Genomic DNA, 18,273 nt, shown 5'->3' with positions numbered 1-18,273 from the left:
ACTGCTCAAATGATAGTTGTGCTCTTAGCAGTTGTAGTCTCCAGAAGAGGTTTGTAATAATTTGCACTTAAGATTATTGTTGCATTTCTTTTTTTTTTTTTTCTTTTTTCTTTTTTTTGCGGTACGCGGGCCTCTCACTGTTGTGGCCTCTCCCGCCGCAGAGCACAGGCCCCGGACACGCAGGCCCGAAAGCCATGGCTCATGGGCCCAGCCGTTCCACGGCATGCGGGATCTTCCCGGACCGGGGCACGAACCCACGAACCCGCGTCCCCTGCATTGGCAGGCGGACTCCCCAACCAGTGCGCCACCAGGGAAGCCCTGTTGCATTTCTTACACAGTGATTTATTTCCCTATCTTTTCTACCTAGATGCAATATCATTAACATTTCCTGCTCCAGCCCAGGTATTCTACTGAGTTATTTAAGACATATATTAAAGTTTACCAACTCTAGATAGGAGGGTACAGATTGCATATAAAAGGGTAGTCAAAATTCAGAGTAAGAAAGAACCACTGAGAACTGTAGTTAGCTAAAGAGATCTCTAACATGGAAATAATTTAGAGCCACCTTCTGTTAGAGTAAAGGTAGAACAAAAAATTGAAGGTCCAAGGAAGAGAAAAAGTACAAGGAACAGAAAAAGTATCATCAAGGGTGAGCACGAGAAGTTTATCTTCAAGAGACCTTAAAGAGATTTTTAGGTTAAGCGCTCAGAAGTAGAAAGAAGTCATGTTGGGTGAATGAAGGGGAGACCCAGATGGTAAAGGAACTTAAAAGTGCCAGCTGGGACCTCGGTCTTTAATCTGGTCTTTGGCATTGGTGTCCCATTGGGTTCCCTGTGTGTCTCAATTTGGGAGGAGTCAGAGAGGGATGGTTGGAATGAGAGAGCAGGTATATGGCAGTGAGAAGCGCTGGGTAGCTCTTGAGAACTATTGTGCCTACCCTACCTTAGAAGAGCGGACTCCACGTCTCTCCTTCAGGTACTCCTTGAACTTCACTCAGGGGAACCACCACTGTTGCTCAGTAGTTCTTCCTACTTCACAACTACTGAGCAAACGTTTCTATCAAATAAAGTTTGAGGTAGAGGTGGATCCACTGTGGTCCGTGTAGAGCTTAAACTACAACCTACAGGTCTTTTCTTGAAGTCCCTTCTCATTGTCTACCCCGCCCTCCTCTAAACCAAACAAGGAAAGGAAAAGTAATGAAAATGGGGGAAAAAGTGATATCCAAAATCCATTGCCTCATTTTCTAATGTAATTTTGTTCAAAGAAGTAACCAGCTGTTATACATATGCTTGTTTTTAAGTACAAATTTGTCATGGAGATGGGGGAAAAGCTCCTTTCTTGGACACTTTGCATCACAGTAAATATATAAGGTGCTTCACCAGAGATTTGTAGTCAGAGGAACTCCGGATTACATATCATTTTAAAGAACAGTTTCGAGTTTTCGTGTGCCTTTAAAGAAAACTTCCAAATAGGATTAGTTATTTTTGGTATTTTTTAAGGTATATATTTTTATTTGAAAACCATTATTTTTGGAAATAAGAAATACTTTAAATTCTAGCTATAAATTGTCATTTAAGTGTACCTTATTGGACATACTGATTTATACGATAGGAAACTTTCTTTGGCCATCCAGTTTCTCATACCGCATCCCTTAAGTCTAGCTGATACTTTTTCAACAGTGATTCATCTGAATATTCCTGAGTCTTCCCTTTAGTTGCCAGTTATAAGTACACACTGATTATTTATTAGTACAGAGTGAGCTCTTTGATGTATTTTGGACTCATTCCTTCTCCTAGTGAGTTCTTCAGTTACTCTCAGTGCCATCCCCCACCCTGTACAGACCACCTCACTTCCAAAAATATTTACTGAAAATTTGCTTTAAGTTTGTCCCCCGGATCCACGTTTTGGGTCCTTCTCTTTTATTCGTGAATACCTCTCATAATAAAGTTATGTAGGTACCATGAGAAGTATCATCTTTGGTAAGGTTGTAACCCTATCTTCAATTTTCTCCTAATTTCTTTCCAGGTGTAGGGGAGGATGTTCTGATTCTTTTCACAGGTTTAGTTTTAACTCACACATAAACAAGAATCAGAACTGCTGACCAAATGGCCTGAGGTACACACACTGTGCGGCACAATAGATGGGCTTTCATATCTGCAGAAACGTGTTTTTTCTGATAAGCTACAAAGCAGGGCAGGTTAGTGTTGATACTGCTATGGAGAGAAACTCGTCCAACATTATTTTAGTTCTCTGAGAGCCTTGTTTTATCTTGACAAACAGATCAACAGATAAAGAAGCCCAAAGAAGTTTCCTCCTTAGTTTGCCATTTCATATTGGTTTTGTCAAGTTGGTTTTAATTCATTAACATCTGTTTTCCCTAGGTTTTGCTGGCACACCTGGATATCTTTCTCCAGAAGTTTTACGCAAAGATCCTTATGGAAAGCCAGTGGATATGTGGGCGTGTGGTAAGGAATCATTTTCATGCCGATTTTGCAGTACACCAGGATTGTTATAATTAAAAATAGTATCTGTTAAATTTGAGGTTGATGCTCTCTAGCAATCGGTTTAGAGTTATCCTTCTCCAACTTTAGTCTACAGCACAGTCACGTGGAGAGCCGGTTAAAAGCAGGTTGCTGTTTCTGATTCAGGAGGTCTGGGGCAGGAGCATTTGCATTTTTAACAAGTTCCCAGGTGATGTTAAAGCTCATGGTCCGGGAGGCACTTTGAGATCAGGGCCATAGAGAATCCCCCTCAGAGGTCATGGGGTTTCTACTCCCATCCTGTCACCTCCACCAGGAAGCCCTTAGCACAGATGTCATGTCTGTACCACAAGATGCTCAACAGGGATTAAGAGGGAAAGAGTGGATCTTGGAATGTAATTGACTGTTCCGTGGGGACTGAGCTCCGAGTTACGCCTTTAACAACCAACTCTAATCAAAAAGTAGCCTATGCACGCTCAAAGGTATAGAATGGGGAGGATTTCCACCACAGTTTTTACAGCAGAATTTCTTCATGTCAACAGATACGTCAAATAGGTGAGAGACTGAAATAAAAGGGATACTTCAGGGTGTTCTGAAAATGTTTTTGCTGGAGTTATTGGCAAGAGCTGACCCTCTAGGTTCCTGACACTACATCATTAGCACAACAGCTTGGTGCTTGATCTCACTGTGTGCATCTTGGGCTCTTAGAGTTACCTCCATGCCTAGGAAGGCAGATGTGAGAAGAGCACAGTGTTTGGAGTCTCAATGTCTGGGTTCAAGTCTTTGCTTTGCACCTGCTAACCCCATCTCCTTAATATCTCTGAGTTGGCTTCTTTACCTGTAAAACAGAAATATTTTACTGTCATAGAATTATATGAGGGTCAAATAGGGTGTGCATTAAATGAAGACGTTTCAGAGTTTGTAAAGCAATTAAAAATGGAAACAGTTATTATTCTAAACAGTTGGAATTGTAGCCTAATTAAAGGGTAGGGTCTTAGGTGTGCCCCAAGCTCTGTCTTCCTCTTGCCTCCCTGAGAATATTTCCTAAGCAAGAACTCTAAAATCCTTTGGGTTAGAGCATTGCCACAAAATGTTATTGTTCAGATGTAAAGGTTAATGGCAGATAACTCAAATATTTCCCTTGCAATAAATCAGCCCCATCACAGATCCGTTTCTGCTGATGAATTTTCAGAGGAGCAGAGTACCCTGAGAGACAGGCAGACGCAGATGGGTCTTATGGAGGATGTGTTAGGGGGTGGGGGGTTGGATGCGGCTAGAGTGCGGCCCTCGGACCAGGCACTGGAGAGAGGCTGTGGTGTAGACGGGTCAGAACCAGGGCAAGTCTCAGTACCCTAGCTTCCACTTATAAAAGCGGAGATAATAATAGCACTTACCTCCTAGAACTTCCGAGAGGATTTTTTAAAATAAGTACGTGTGAGTTCTTATTATTAGGAGGTGTTTCTTTATAAATGAAGTTTCTAGATGACTGATCTGTAGCCTTATAAGAGAGGGACTGGACACATTTACACAGATGATTCAGCATTGTGGTTCTGATCGTCGGCCGAACGTGATGATGCCCTCACCTGAGTACTAAATTCTCTCTCTGCTTTCCTTGTTCACTTTAAAATTTTTTTCCTGCACGCCTTTTACGTTGCAAAAGATGTGATTATGGACCACCTTCCAGCTCCTGAATCATATCTCATTCATTTAAATAACTTAAATAAATCATTTATTTGGTTCTTGCATTTGAAAACACTTTTTACAATGTATCAATGTTACTGGCCTTGAAGAATATCAGATCATTAAAAAAGAAAACAAAGAAACCCTGATATTTTGTACTAGAGATTCTTTCTTGGTCGTGGAGCAGAATCAGTGCTGAAACTTATAGACATAGAACTGTCCATCCCCTACATGGGCCCTCTGCTTTAGTGGCTCTGAGCTCAGTGTGGGCGGCTGCATTTTTAACAACTATGACATATCCTCAGGGTTTAGACTCACTAAACACACTGTGCTCGATTTTAATATTACTTTGGTAAATTTGGGTACACTTGTTTTTGGATTTTCTGTGTGAGTGCATTTCCACAATACATTTTGTATAGCTAACCTTTTAAAATAATGGTGTATCTTGTCATAATGGGATTTCACTTCTGTGAAATGTGAGGTAACTTCTAGGGTTGAAGCTCTAACTTGCTTGGCTGGAAGAGGGAAAAAAGATAGATGAAGAGTTGTTTCCCCCCTCGTTGTCTGAGCTATATCAGATTCTTGAAAAATGTAAATAAATATTAGATAGATACTGCATGTACACATACAAACATAACTGCTCCCATGTATGTATACACACACACACACACCCCTCATGAATGCCTCTAGAAACTTAGAGCCACAGGGCAGCTCACAGATTTCAGCCCGTTTTGCCATAAGCAGAGCCACCTTCCATTTTCCTCAATCCTATCCTTACCTTTCTTTTTTTTTTTTTAACATCTTTATTGGAGTATAATTGCTTTCCTATGTTGTGTTAGTTACTGCTGTATAACAAAGTGAATCAGCTATACGTAGACATATATCCCCATGTCCCCACCCTCCCTATCCCACCCCTCTAGGTGGTCAGAAAGCACCAAGCTGATCTCCCTGTGCCATGCCACTGCTTCCCACTAGCTATCTATTTTGCATTTGGTAGTGTATATATGTCAGTGCTACTCTCTCACTTCGTCACAGCTTACTCTTCCCCCTCCCTGTGTTCTCAAGTCCATTCTCTATGTCTGCGTCTTTATTCTTGTTCTGTCCCTAGGTTCATCAGAACCATGTTTTGTTTTTGCTTTTTTTAGATTCCATATATATGTGTTAGCAGACGGTATTTGTTTTTCTCTTTCTGACTTACTTCACTCTGTGTGACAGACTCTAGGTCCATCCACCTCACTACAAATAACTCAATTTCGTTTCTTTTTATGACTGAGTAATATTCCATTGTATATATGTGCCACATCTTCTTTATCCATTCATCTGTCGAGGGACACTTAGGTTGCTTCCATGTCCTGGCTATTGTAAATAGTGTTGCAATGAACATTGGGGTGCATGTGTCTTTTTGAATTATGCTTTTCTCCGGGTATATGCCCAGTGATGGGATTGCTGGGTCATATGGTAGTTCTGTTTTTAGTTTTTTAAGGACCCTCCATACTGTTCTCCATAATGGCTGTATCAATTTATATTCCCATCAACAGTGCAAGAGGGTTCCCTTTTCTCCACACCCTCTCCAGCATTTATTGTTTGTAGACTTTTTGATGATGGCCATTCTGACCAGTGTGAAGTGCTACCTCATTGTAGTTTTGATTTGCATTTCTCTAATGATTAATGATGTTGAGCATTCTTTCATGTGTTTGTTGGCAATCTGTATATCTTCTTTAGAGCAATGTCTATTTAGGTCTTCTGCCCATTTTTGGACTGGGTTGTTTGTTTTTTTGATATTGAGCTGCATGAGCTTCTTGTATATTTAGGAGGTTAATCATTTGTCCGTTGCTTCGTTTGCGAATATTTTCTCCCATTCTAAGGGTTGTCTTTTCGTCTTGTTTATGGTTTCCTTTGCTGTGCAGAAGCTTTTAAGTTTCATTAGGTCCCATTTGTTTATTTTTGTTTTTATTTCCATTTCTCTCGGAGGTGGGTCAAAAAGGATCTTGCTGTGATTTATGTCATACAGTGTTCTGCCTATGTTTTCCTCTAAGAGTTTTATAGTGTCTGGCCTTACATTTAGGTCTTTTATCCACTTTGAGTTTATTTTTGTGTATGGTGTTAGGAAGTGTTCTAATTTCATTCTTTTACACGTAGCTGTCCAGTTTTCCCAGCATCACTTATTGAAGAGGCTGTCCTCTTCATTGTATATTCTTGCCTCCTTTATCAAAGATACAGTGACCATATGTGCGTGGGTTTATCTCTGTGCTTTCTATCCTGTTCCATTGATCTATCTTTCTGTTTTTGTGCCAGTACCATACTGTCTTGATTACTGTAGCTTTGTAGTATAGTCTGAAGTCAGGGAGCCTGATTCCTTCAGCACTGTTTTTCTTTCTCAAGATTGCTTTGGCTATTCAGTGTCTTTTGTGGTTCCATACAAATTGTGAAATTTTTCATTCTATCTCTGTGAAACATGCCATTGGTACTTTGATAGGGATTGCATTGAATCTGTAGATTGCTTTGGGTAGTAGAGTCATTTTCACAATGTTGATTCTTCCAATCCAAGAACAACATGGTATATCTCTCCATCTGTTTGTATCATCTTTAATTTCTTTCATCAGTGTCTTATACTTTTCTGTATACAGGTCTTTTGTCTCCTTAGGTAGGTAGGTTTATTCCTAGGTGTTTTATTCTTTTTGTTGCAGTGGTAAATGGGAGTCTTTCCTTAATTTCTCTTTCAGATTTTTCAACATTAGTGTATAGGAATGCAAGAGATTTCTGTGCATTAATTTTGTATCTTGCTACTTTACCAAATTCATTGATTAGCTCTAGTAGTTTTCTGGTAGCATCTTAGGATTCTCTGTGTATAATATCATGCCATCTGCAAGCAGTGACAACTTTACATCTTCTTTTCCAGTTTGGATTCATTTTATTTCTTTTTCTTCTCTGATTGCTGTGGCTAAAACTTCCAAAACTATGTTGAATAATAGTGGTGAGAGTGGGCATTCTTGTCTTGTTCCTGATTTTAGAGGAAATGGTTTCAGTTTTTCACCATTGAGAATGATGTTGGCTGTGGGTTTGTCATGTATGGCATTTATTATGTTGAGGTAAGTTCCCTCTATGCCTACTTTCTGGAGAGTTTTTATCATAATTGGGTGTTGAATTTTGTCAAAAGCTTTTACTGCATCTATTGAGATTATCATATGGTCTTTATCCTTCAATTTGTTAATATGGTGTATCACATTGATAGATTTGCATATATTGAAGAATCCTTGCATGCCTGGAATAAACCCAGCTTGATCATGGTGTATGATCTTTATAATGTGCTGTTGGATTCTGTTTGATAGTATTTTGTTGAGAATTTTTGCATCTATGTTCATTGGTGATATTGGCCTGTAGTTTTCTTTCTTTGTGACATCTTTGTCTGGTTTTGGTATCAGGGTGATGGTGGCCTTGCAGAATGAGTTGGGGAGTGTTCCTTCCTCTGCTATATTTTGGAAGAATTTGAGAAGGATAGGTGTTAGCTCTTCTCTGAGTGTTTGATAGAGTTTGTCTGTGAAGCCATCTGGTCCTGGGCTTTTCTTTGTTGGAAGATTTTTAATCACAGTCTCAATTTCAGTGCTTGTGATTGGTCTGTTTATATTTTCTATTTCTTCCTGGTTCAGTTTTGGATATTTGTGCTTTTCTAAGAAATTGTACATTTCTTGCAGATTGTCCATTTAATTGGCTTGTAGTAATCTCTCATGATCCTTTGTATTTCTGCAGTATCAGTTGTTACTTCTCCTTTTTCATTTCTAATTCTATTGATTTGAGTCTTCTCTCTTTTTTTCTTAATGAGTCTGGCTAATGGTTTATCAATTTTGTTTATCTTCTCAAAGAACCAGCTTTTAGTTTTATTGATCTTTGCTATCATTTCCTTCATTTCTTTTTCATTTATTTCTGATCTGATCTTTATGATTTCTTTCCTTCTGCTAACTTTGGAGATTTTTTGTTCTTTCCTTAATTGCTTTAGGTATAAGGTTAGGTTGTTTATTTGAGGTGTTTTTGTTTCTTGAGGTAGGATTGTATTGCTATAAACTTCCCTCTTAGAACTGCTTTTGCTGCATCCTATAGGTTTTGGGTCATTGTCATTTGTTTTTAGGTATTTTTTGATTTCTTACCTTTTCTTTTTACATGTTTTTTTTACAGGCAGCCAAATCCCTTTGTGACAAGCCATGCCCTATTTAAAGCATATATTTGCCACCAGCTCCCATTTTCTTTAGAGATAGTAGCATCTTTTAATTGCATGCCTAGAATGCCTTGGGATCATGCACCTAACCACAGCAATGTCTTAGATATTCTAATATTACATATTTGTGGCAAATAACTGCCCACTGCCAGGAACATCATAATGGATTCTTCTGCTTTTTGTTACATTTCTGAATCTCTGCTGTGGGTTTAGAATATTGTTTTACCATTTTATTATATGTCTTGATAGTTAAATTAAATTCACTTATAAGATGGTGCACCTTTCCTCATCCCCATCCCCATAATAACCACCAAAGTAACATACGCATTATTTTACTGCTTTTAGGTAATGGCATATCTTGAGAGCAGCTCTTTTTCAACCATCCATCAGCACTAGCTCTTGCCAATTGAATAACTACTTCTTTGCAAGGCTAGACATTGGGTAGTGTGGTAAGAAATTACATAACCCAGATAATAAAAGAAATGCAGAATAAGCCATTTGGCAAAATGGCAGGTAATCTTCTATGTGAATTAATCTATGAGCACTCACTAAGGCTGTCTTTGGGCAGTTGACACAGAACAGAGTGAAGCACAGCACTGGTATAATGGCTCAAAGAAGTCTGTGCATTATTTTTATTAGAAACATGCAGTAGTCTGTACACAGGGAATTTCCAATACTCACCACCATTACCTTGCTTTTGTGATCTCACACGGAATATAATCTGACCTGTACCTGGGCTTTGAAAGCTACTAGTCCATTACTGGAAAGTAAATGATAGAAATTAGTGAAGCAAGAACATAGCCTTGTGTTCTGCCATTTACAACAGTAAATTGATTTTGATAGTTTTCTTGCATATATAGCTAGTTTCATAATTCCCTGATGGGATGAGCAAATGTTTATAGATGTCACTGAATCACTGGTTTTTAACCGAACTTCCTTCTACATCTTGGCTTTAAAAAATAATAAATGTGAGTCTATAAACATAGTGCACACCCCTTATCTTGCTACTTCTCTACCTGAATTAGTTATCAGAACAATTATGAGTGATAATATAGTGGCTGTCACAGAATGTACAGTAACTTTTGACAAATCTTTGAAATATTATGGAATGTATTTCTTTTTTCTGTCTTGGCCAATTTAGGTCCAGCAATTGTGTGATTTCTGAGCCTTAACCTTTTCATATTTCAGCTGGAATAAGTCAGCATCAAGAGCTTTTTGAGAAAGTATTGACTGTTTTGAAATCACAAGCCTACTGGACAATTTGTTGCTCTTACCAGCCAGTTCTGCAGCGCTTAAACTGGACCATTCCTGGTGTGCCTCACATTTAGAAGGCAGTCTGCCCTCATCCCTTATGACCTACATCTTCATCAGTCTTCAAGCCATGAAGCTTTACTCCCAGTCCCAGTCTCTACCAATATCCTCTTACTCTGAACTTACACACTTTCAGACATTTCTCTAGATACAGTATTTATGGTTTCCCTGACTTGATGTTTCTCAAACTGTGGATCACAGATCACATGCTTCAAAGTGACCAACCTGAGTGCTTATCAAAAATACAACTTTTCTGGGACCCACCCACAAGCCATTGAATAAGATTCTCTGTGATGAAGTTCAGGAATTTGCATTTTCACAAGTTTGCCAGGTGATTTTGGTGGACACCAGCATGGGCAGCATAACTCAGCTAGTTGCAAGTTCCTTTAGGGCAGCAAACCTCAGGATTCTTACACTGTAGAGCAGAAGTTGCAAACAGGCGTTCTACAGATATCTTGGCCAGACAGTTGGACCTTGTATTTTGGAGGGTGTTAACATTTATCTTTATAATTTATTATCAGAAGATTTTTTTCTGGAAACCATCAGTTTCTGGCTTCTCTAAAGTAATTGAAAGAGCTAATAACAAGATGCTTTTGTTCTTATATGGCCGCTGTACCTGTCAGACAAACGGACCCATGCTCTCCCCTGGTTCCTGCCTACCTCATGCCCAGCAGGCACCTGCACTCATCTCAGCCTGGTGCCAGAAAGCCTGTCGGTTTGCCACCCCTACCACATGGTGTAAATAGCTTTCATCATCGGAAAAATAATTTTCTAACTTGCTGGCCTTGATCTTTTAGATCTTTGTTCTACCCATCATTGGCTCTGTGGGTCTCAGAGTGTTAGTTGAACACTTTCCCGATTTGAATTGTGATTTATTTATTTATTAATTTTTTGCATAAGGGATAAAAAGGAGCCATACTTATCCCTCACTAGTTAATTTCCAAACTCCACCTGCATTTTGCACGTAAGCTCATGCTATGCCCTTTGCTTTCTGAGAAGATGAAGTGGGTGCCTTCTTAGATTGCTCCATTAACTTCCCACTGACTTCTCAAGAGTTTCTCAGCATTGCTTCTTCACCTCTTTTTTCATAAGAACAGCCTTTAGAATGTTTTAATCATTAATGTGATTATAGGTGTAATCATTTTTCTAACTCTAGCTTTTATTAAAATTCAGTTTTGAATGTTCTTGATAAGGTAGTCTTTCTACCTAATCAGTAATCAGTGCTTCTCAACTCCTATTCATCAAACATCTCTAGCATCTCCCAAGCACAAATATGTACATAAGATAATGAAAACTAGTGGTAGTTTCCATTTTTTTAAATGTTATATGAAGCAGACCGTGTCAAAACAGTTTTTTAAACTTTTCATGGAAAACGTTAGGGAAAATTATCTGTACAAAGTAGAGAGAATAGTAGTATAATGACCTGATGGCTAATCTTCTTTCATCTTCACCACCCTGCTAATTCCTCCACCCCAAGATTATTTAAGTCAAGTCCAAGAATAGAAATATTTTTAAATGTCATGTAATAATTGCTTAAAATTATCAAATATCTAGTAATTTTGCTATTTGCCCTCTTGTCTCATAATTTTGCTATCAGTTTGGTCTCTTAAGTCTCTCTTAATTTGTAAGTTCTGCTCCTCTCTCCCTGCCCCTCTTCTCACTCCTCTTTCCTCCTTTCTCAATTTATTTGTTGAAGAAGCGTGTAGTTCCCGCAGAGCACTCCTCAGGGTACCCAATCTTGGTCTCTGTATACCATTTGCCACTATAAGAAATCAGGATTCCTTATAGAAGTGGCTGATTCCAAGTCTGGATTAGGAAAAGTACAAGATTATCCAGGAGCATCTGGTGATAACCAGAAAGAAGGGAAACAAAGGCCACAGAGTTTGTATTAACAGGACTCAGGAGCCAAACTGAAGAGTCTTCTACTGGTTAAAGATGGGATAACTAGAGGATAAATAAGCAAAATAACAGTAAGGGATTGAAGCATCAAATAAGTTTTAAGTCCATGCATTCATAATAATTGTCTCAATGCATCAGAAATCCTAGCCTTTGGAGGATGCTGGGGAACCAAGGCATTATTTTGAAAACTGATTAATAAAGGAGGAAAAACTTAATTACCCTGTCTTTCCTCTATGAACTATATCTCTGGGTAACTAAACAGCTGATGAAGTAAGTTGTTCTTAGACTAAGGAAGGTGTAATAGAATTAGAATATCATTATTATTTTGTAACCCCTAACAAAATATCTAGGCAGTGATCATGAAGGGCTAACATCAGGAGAGACATCTGACATTTGGAGGTCATATCACCCCCTGGAGTGTTCTTGCAAAGAAAATGAAGACCCTTTGATTGGCTTTTAAAGATATTAGTGCTTTAGTTATAGATGTCTTAGTGCCATCTTTTTTTCTCTGACCTAGGAGAAAAAGGTAAAATGTTAGGATTATGAGGAAAATGTAAATCGGATTTTTATTAGTGAGGCAAGAACTCTCAAATAGACAACAAAAACTTTAATCAAGTTAAAGTGCATAGCTAAAGGAAAATGTGGCTGCAGGGAATATTTAAGGCAGAACCGAATTGAAACCTTCCTAGTGAAAGTCAAGGCCTCTCAATTAGACAGCACAAACAATTTAAAACTTAAAATGACCATTCTTGTTAAAGTTCATAAATAAAGAAAAGGTGGCTGCAGGTGATGTTTAAGACATGACTTTGTCAAGGCTGCTTGTGGCTCAAACAATTAAGTCACTTAAACTCTCGGCTTCTGTTTCCTCATCTGTAAAATGGGAGCAATAACATCTACCTCATAGTATTGTATAGAGATTAAATGAGGTAATGCAGTAAAGCACAGGTAGGTGCTCAGCAAGCGTTATCTACAATAAAATTTACTAATATTATCCTTATTAATATGCCACAACTCTCATCGTTGTTCTGTACTTTCAGAAAATAGAGCCACAAAAAAGCACATAACCCAGAAATGCCTTGGAATCTAGTCTAATGTGCAAGGCAAAGTAAGCTTACAAAACAGTGTTTATTTAAATAGGCATTGACAGTTTCACATCAGTCTGCTCAATAATGTCTATGTAGCTCTTTTCTTTAAATCTTCCAGCCTGAAAGTATTTTTAAATCTACTATATTTATGCTATTATTTTATTAAAAGTACATTTTTCATAGAAATCCCTCAGTCAAGCAATTAAATCACGAGCATTTATCTACATAGTGGCGGCTGATTCTTGGGGAATGAACTGTCTGTGAGCCTTCCCTTCCCAGAGAAGTACCATACCAAGTGTCTACCAGTAGATGTAATGCACAAGAGCAAAGCATCAGAAGCAGGCCAGGCCTAGGTCCAGAACGCTAAATGTCACAGTTGTGAGTCTGCTTTATAATTTTATAACAGTCTAACTCCAGATGTTTACTAGAAAAATGTCTAGTTAAAAATTAAGAGAATGGACTTGAGGACACGGGGAAAGGGAAGGGTAAGCTGGGACGAAGTGAGAGAGTGACATGGACATATATACACTACCAAATGTAAAATAGATAGCTAGTGGGAAGCAGCTGCATTGCACGGGGAGATCAGCTCGGTGCTCTGTGACCACCTAGAGGGGTGGGATAGGGAGGGTGGGAGGGAGACGCAAGAGGGAGGGGATATGGGGATATATATGTACATATAGCCGGTTCACTCTGTTATACAGCAGCAACTAACACAACATTGTAAAGCAATTGTACTCCAATAAAGATGTTTTAAAAAATTTTTAAATTCAGCCTGTGTTATTAAGCTATGTTACTGAATAAAAATTACTCCATAATTTTTCACAAAGAAAAAAGAAATTGCTATAGACTCTTCCAGTTACAAAGCTGATTTTCTTCACCCCCTAAACCATAGCAGAGGGTTAAAACTACTTAGATGCATCCTCTTTTCTTCTTGCATCCTGGGAACACAAACACAGACACTCATCATCATCATTGTTATCACTGTCATTAGATGCCTCTGTTACATCAGATAGTAAAAATATGAAAATAAATTTAAATGAATGCACGTTAAGTCTGTAATGTAGTGATGGAAAAAATATTTTTATGTTGTGAAGGTGAGGTACCAATATATTGTGATTTTCTGCATTGGCCTTTTTTTTTTTTTAAACTCCACTGTAGCGAAGTAACTTTCAATCTTGATTTTAAAGCCTTGTTGGGTTTTTATTTAAGAATGTTGCTTAAAATGCTTTATTCCAGTAGTGCTCGGCTTTTGAACTGAGTCTTCCTGAAGCAGGTTAGAAAAGTCTAGGGTGAATAAACCCTTGTTTAAAGCCATTTTAGCTGCAACAGTATTTATCGTATACAGATGTCAAGTCTGATGGACAGGAGCAAGGCTAGGTGTCATTAACAGAATAAAGGTAAGGAAACAAAGAGGCCAGCTTTGACAAAGGGAAAAAAAAGATTCAGGCACTCCAGGCAATGTATCACCTGTCTTAACCACCTCTCCCAGGCTTCCCCAGTTAAGGGGACTCGGCAAGAGAAAGGAAAGCAGGAGACGTCAGAGTAATGGCACATCTTCCTCCAAGACAATGAGCTAGAAAAGAAAGTGAAGACCTGAAGCAGGGTAATAAAGTATTTCAAAAGTAGAGGAAGGGACATATGATGATAAAAAGGACAGTCCTGGGAGAAATTTAGACCCCAGATATGATTTCAAGGCAAGTTAAAAACAAGCAAATGCAAGAATTTTTTTAATTTAAAAGTTAAATCATGTATTGATTAAATTAATTTGTGAATAATCACATATTGATATTTATGAAAAAGATCTCAAATTGTATTAAAGCTGAGTATTTAATTCTTTGAATTTTATGTACAGTTTCATTTTCCTCTTACTTTTCCCTCTTTGTAACATATACTCTTCTGTAGTAACACTGGTTTAGTTGTTTTACTGAAAAACTCTATTTTTGAAGACTAAGGTCATTAAAGAGAAAAAGATTTTCATCTCTTTATATGTTATCCACACTCCCAGGGACCCTGACTATTTAGAGCATGAATCTATAACCAGGGCACAACTGCTCTACAAAATGTCCTAATTAGCAGCAAAATGACTAAGGAAATAAATAACACGTTATGTTTTTAAATGTCAACCTACAAAGTGACTAAAATCACATGGTATCTAAATAGATAAAAGCGCAGGGAGATCATATATAGGCAGGGTTCAGTGAGGCCAAATGTGTCAGCCACGATGGCAGGTGAGCTTCATCTTCAGTGCTGTCTTGCTGTGCATCTTTAGAATTCTTTGGTGCATGCATTGGACCTGCCACATTATCTGAGCTCTTGAGCAGAGGGGGAACAGCATTCACCCTCCACAGAACACTTCAGAGTAGATCAGAGCATGTCTCTCTGAAGTTTACCAACAATCCAGTTTCCCCTCTTTGAATGGGTGTGGCTTAATATCATTGTGGATCTGCCACATTTAACTTATTGTTGTCTGTGACTTAACGTTATGTTAATATGCTCATTCCCTCCAGGGGTCATTCTCTACATTCTACTGGTTGGATATCCACCCTTCTGGGATGAAGACCAGCACAGACTCTATCAGCAGATCAAGGCTGGAGCTTATGATGTATGTAATAAATGTTCATCCAGCTTTAGACGAGGGTTTTTTGTTTATTGACCAAGAACCAGATTTTTTTCATTGCTATTTTAACCATACTTTTCAATAATGTCCCTTATTATTTTCCTCTCTTGTAGGGGAAGGGGGATAAAGAATAAGAAATACAGCATCTATATATCCAGTTTCTATTTCCTTTTAGTTCAATATCTCCTAAGATTGAAAGGAAAACGGTTTGAAGTCTCTAAGGAAGGCCCTTGCTTGTCCAAGCATTTGGATCTTAGTGCATTTTAAAACATATAAAAATTAAAAGATTTTTGCTTTAGAAATGGTTACTACCTGTTTAGCTGAATGATATTTTCAAATGCTTATCACATAATTATATACCAACAATACTTTGCAGTGATCCATGTATCAAATAGAACATTGTTCCATTATGTCAGTTTTGACTCTTTTTGTTTTGTTTACCCAAGTGGCTTCTCTGAGAGCTTCGATTTGAAGAATGGGTTTCACAATTGAAAAATATTTGAAAATCACAATTCCAATACATTTCATTTACAATTAGAATATTTGAAAGTAGGCGTATGAATTAAGTTCTGTATCTGAAGAGTAAGACCGTATCTCCTTTGTCTTTAGGGCTTTACTTTGTGCTCTTTGGTACAATTTTCTCTCCTTTGATAAATATGTCTGTAAATATGATTTACCACCTCCTCTGGTTTTACCTCACACAGTCCTCTGGAAGTCAGAATGCAAGGTCTGGACATGCTCTTCCTATGTTATTAAGTGGGCTAACTAAGTGGTAGGCAATATTGGGTCCACCTTCTGTGTACAAGTTAAAAGCTCAATGTGGCTGTGAGAAAAGTTATGAGAAGTCTCTATTATATTGTATCGGGTCTCATGACCTCCCCAATGCATTTCTGACTAAACGTAACATTCAGATGGATGTGTGTATCACAGGTATTTGAAATCTTTAATTTTGAAGCATTCCATTTTAGCCAGACTAATGATAATTAAACCAGATTGTAATTTACCTGGCCAAGCTAGCACATTCACCATCTTTACAGACTAGAACTAAGCACCTCTCTGGGAAGACACAGCTCTGCAATGCACTGCTTGGTGAATGTGAAGGAATGACTTTGTGAAAGTTAGAAAAATAAGAAAAGGGCTCACCTTTATCTAGGTTGAACCCAGCTCCTCATTTTCTATCAGAAGATCTGCACATCATAAAGAAGCAGGGTTAAGTGTTTCTTCAATAGTTCCTGATTAGCAATTTTTTACAACTGCCCAAAATAAACTTCTGGAATTAAAATGACACTTGTTAAGCTGGCAAAAATTTGCAAGTATTAAAGAGTCAACATCATTTTTCTTATGTTTCGTTTTGCCAATGGATCACAAACTGCCCATTTTATGACTACTAAAAGTGCACTAACTTAAGTCCATTAAGGCACAGTGACAATGCCTTTTTTCTCAAGATTGTCTATAAAAATTCATGAATTGAGAAAAGAACCTGATATTTTGTTTATTTAGAAACTAATGCGATATACATTTTTCTTAACCCATCAAGAATATTATTTCTACTAAATACGCTTATTAAGTGAAAGTGAGGTTACATAATTATCAACAAAAATTTATACACAGAAATTTAGAATAAATCTCTTTATCGTATTATTACTACACAAACGGATTACTAATAGAAGTTATGAGAGTAAACTTCATGAACTTTCTTTTGGTGAAATTTATCATTTTTCAAGTGTTAAAATGAAATCCTGATGAGGCTCAAATTTGTAGTCTCAAATTTCTTCTCACTGCTGCACTCCAAATAGCGACAATTTATAGGTTGGTTTTGGAACAGGAATTGAAGCTGTTTCATTATCTCTGCTATTACTCTTGATGAGTTGTGAAAGTGCGTAACGCATTATTTTGAACCTTGGCATAGTAGCATGACGATGTGACAATGTCTCAGCTTTACTGACTTTTGCAAAATTGCATAAATAATTACGCGAAAGGCTGCATAAAATTGAATTTTCATATCCAAGCAAATATGCTTTGAGAGGACTAGAAGACTGAGTTTATTTTTCCAAATTTAAGAAGGTATCACCAGTTATGGCAATTTAGTGTACATGTTTGTCCCTTATCAATTACACTCAATATCTTAATATATAGATATATACATAGAGGGGGGGATATATGTATCTACATCAGTTTGTCTATATGTAGATGCAATTTAACTTATACAAGAAATTCACTGCTTAAGGAAATTATTAGTATATTTGGCTCTTCTCTGTTCCACTGAGTGTATCTATTTTTTAAACCCTTTATAAACATATTTTTAAAGTTTCCATCACCGGAGTGGGACACAGTGACTCCTGAAGCCAAAGACCTCATCAATAAAATGCTTACTATCAACCCTGCCAAGCGTATCACAGCCTCGGAGGCACTGAAACACCCATGGATCTGTGTAAGTGACAGTTCTCCAAAGATCTCAGGAGAGCAAATGAAAAATACATTCTCCTTTAAAATTTGTCTTACAAATAGTCTTGGCAAAATCAATCTTTCATTATTAGGAAACTCTTGCAGTTGAATGCTTATAAGTCTGTCAGATGGATGCAGGCACCATTAATAAAAATTTGATGAAGTTAAGGAATGAATATCTTTTAAACATCCTCAATTAAGTTTATTTTTCTCCTCTTCCAGCAACGTTCTACTGTTGCTTCCATGATGCACAGACAGGAGACTGTTGACTGCTTGAAGAAATTCAATGCCAGAAGAAAACTGAAGGTAAGAAAGTTTCCGCTTTTGTGAGGAGGGAGATTTGGCAGCGTGAGCAGTGAGATTCTGTGTGAAGAACGGAGCAAAGGCTTTTAAATGTGTAAGCCTCAGTACTCTTCTTCTTCTGGGTCTTTGGGAAACGGAATCTACACTGGAATTACAGCTACGATGAAGAGCTAGGATCACTGGCCATGCGAGCCGTGGTCCCTCCCTTCAGTGGAAAACAGCTGTGCAGGTTAATAAATGGAA

General features: G+C 37.9%; 1 protein-coding gene across 4 annotated transcripts in view; it reads left to right on the top strand.

Annotated features, from left to right (window-relative positions):
• Positions 1–18,273, top strand: part of CAMK2D (calcium/calmodulin dependent protein kinase II delta) — a 279,011-nt gene that overhangs the window by 215,510 nt on the left and 45,228 nt on the right. For all 4 annotated transcript variants that reach the window (XM_065877934.1, XM_065877933.1, XM_065877935.1 and 1 more), the window contains 4 exons: positions 2,382–2,465; positions 15,173–15,267; positions 17,591–17,713; positions 17,950–18,033. In XM_065877934.1, the coding sequence (XP_065734006.1) occupies positions 2,382–2,465; positions 15,173–15,267; positions 17,591–17,713; positions 17,950–18,033 (386 nt within the window). The remainder of the gene's footprint in view (positions 1–2,381; positions 2,466–15,172; positions 15,268–17,590; positions 17,714–17,949; positions 18,034–18,273) is intronic.

This window comes from Phocoena phocoena, chromosome 5 (genome assembly GCF_963924675.1).
Source record: "Phocoena phocoena chromosome 5, mPhoPho1.1, whole genome shotgun sequence".
Lineage (NCBI taxonomy): Eukaryota > Metazoa > Chordata > Mammalia > Artiodactyla > Phocoenidae > Phocoena > Phocoena phocoena.
The sequence above is the reverse complement of the archived record's forward strand: the minus strand, read 5'-3'. Positions and strand labels throughout refer to the sequence as shown.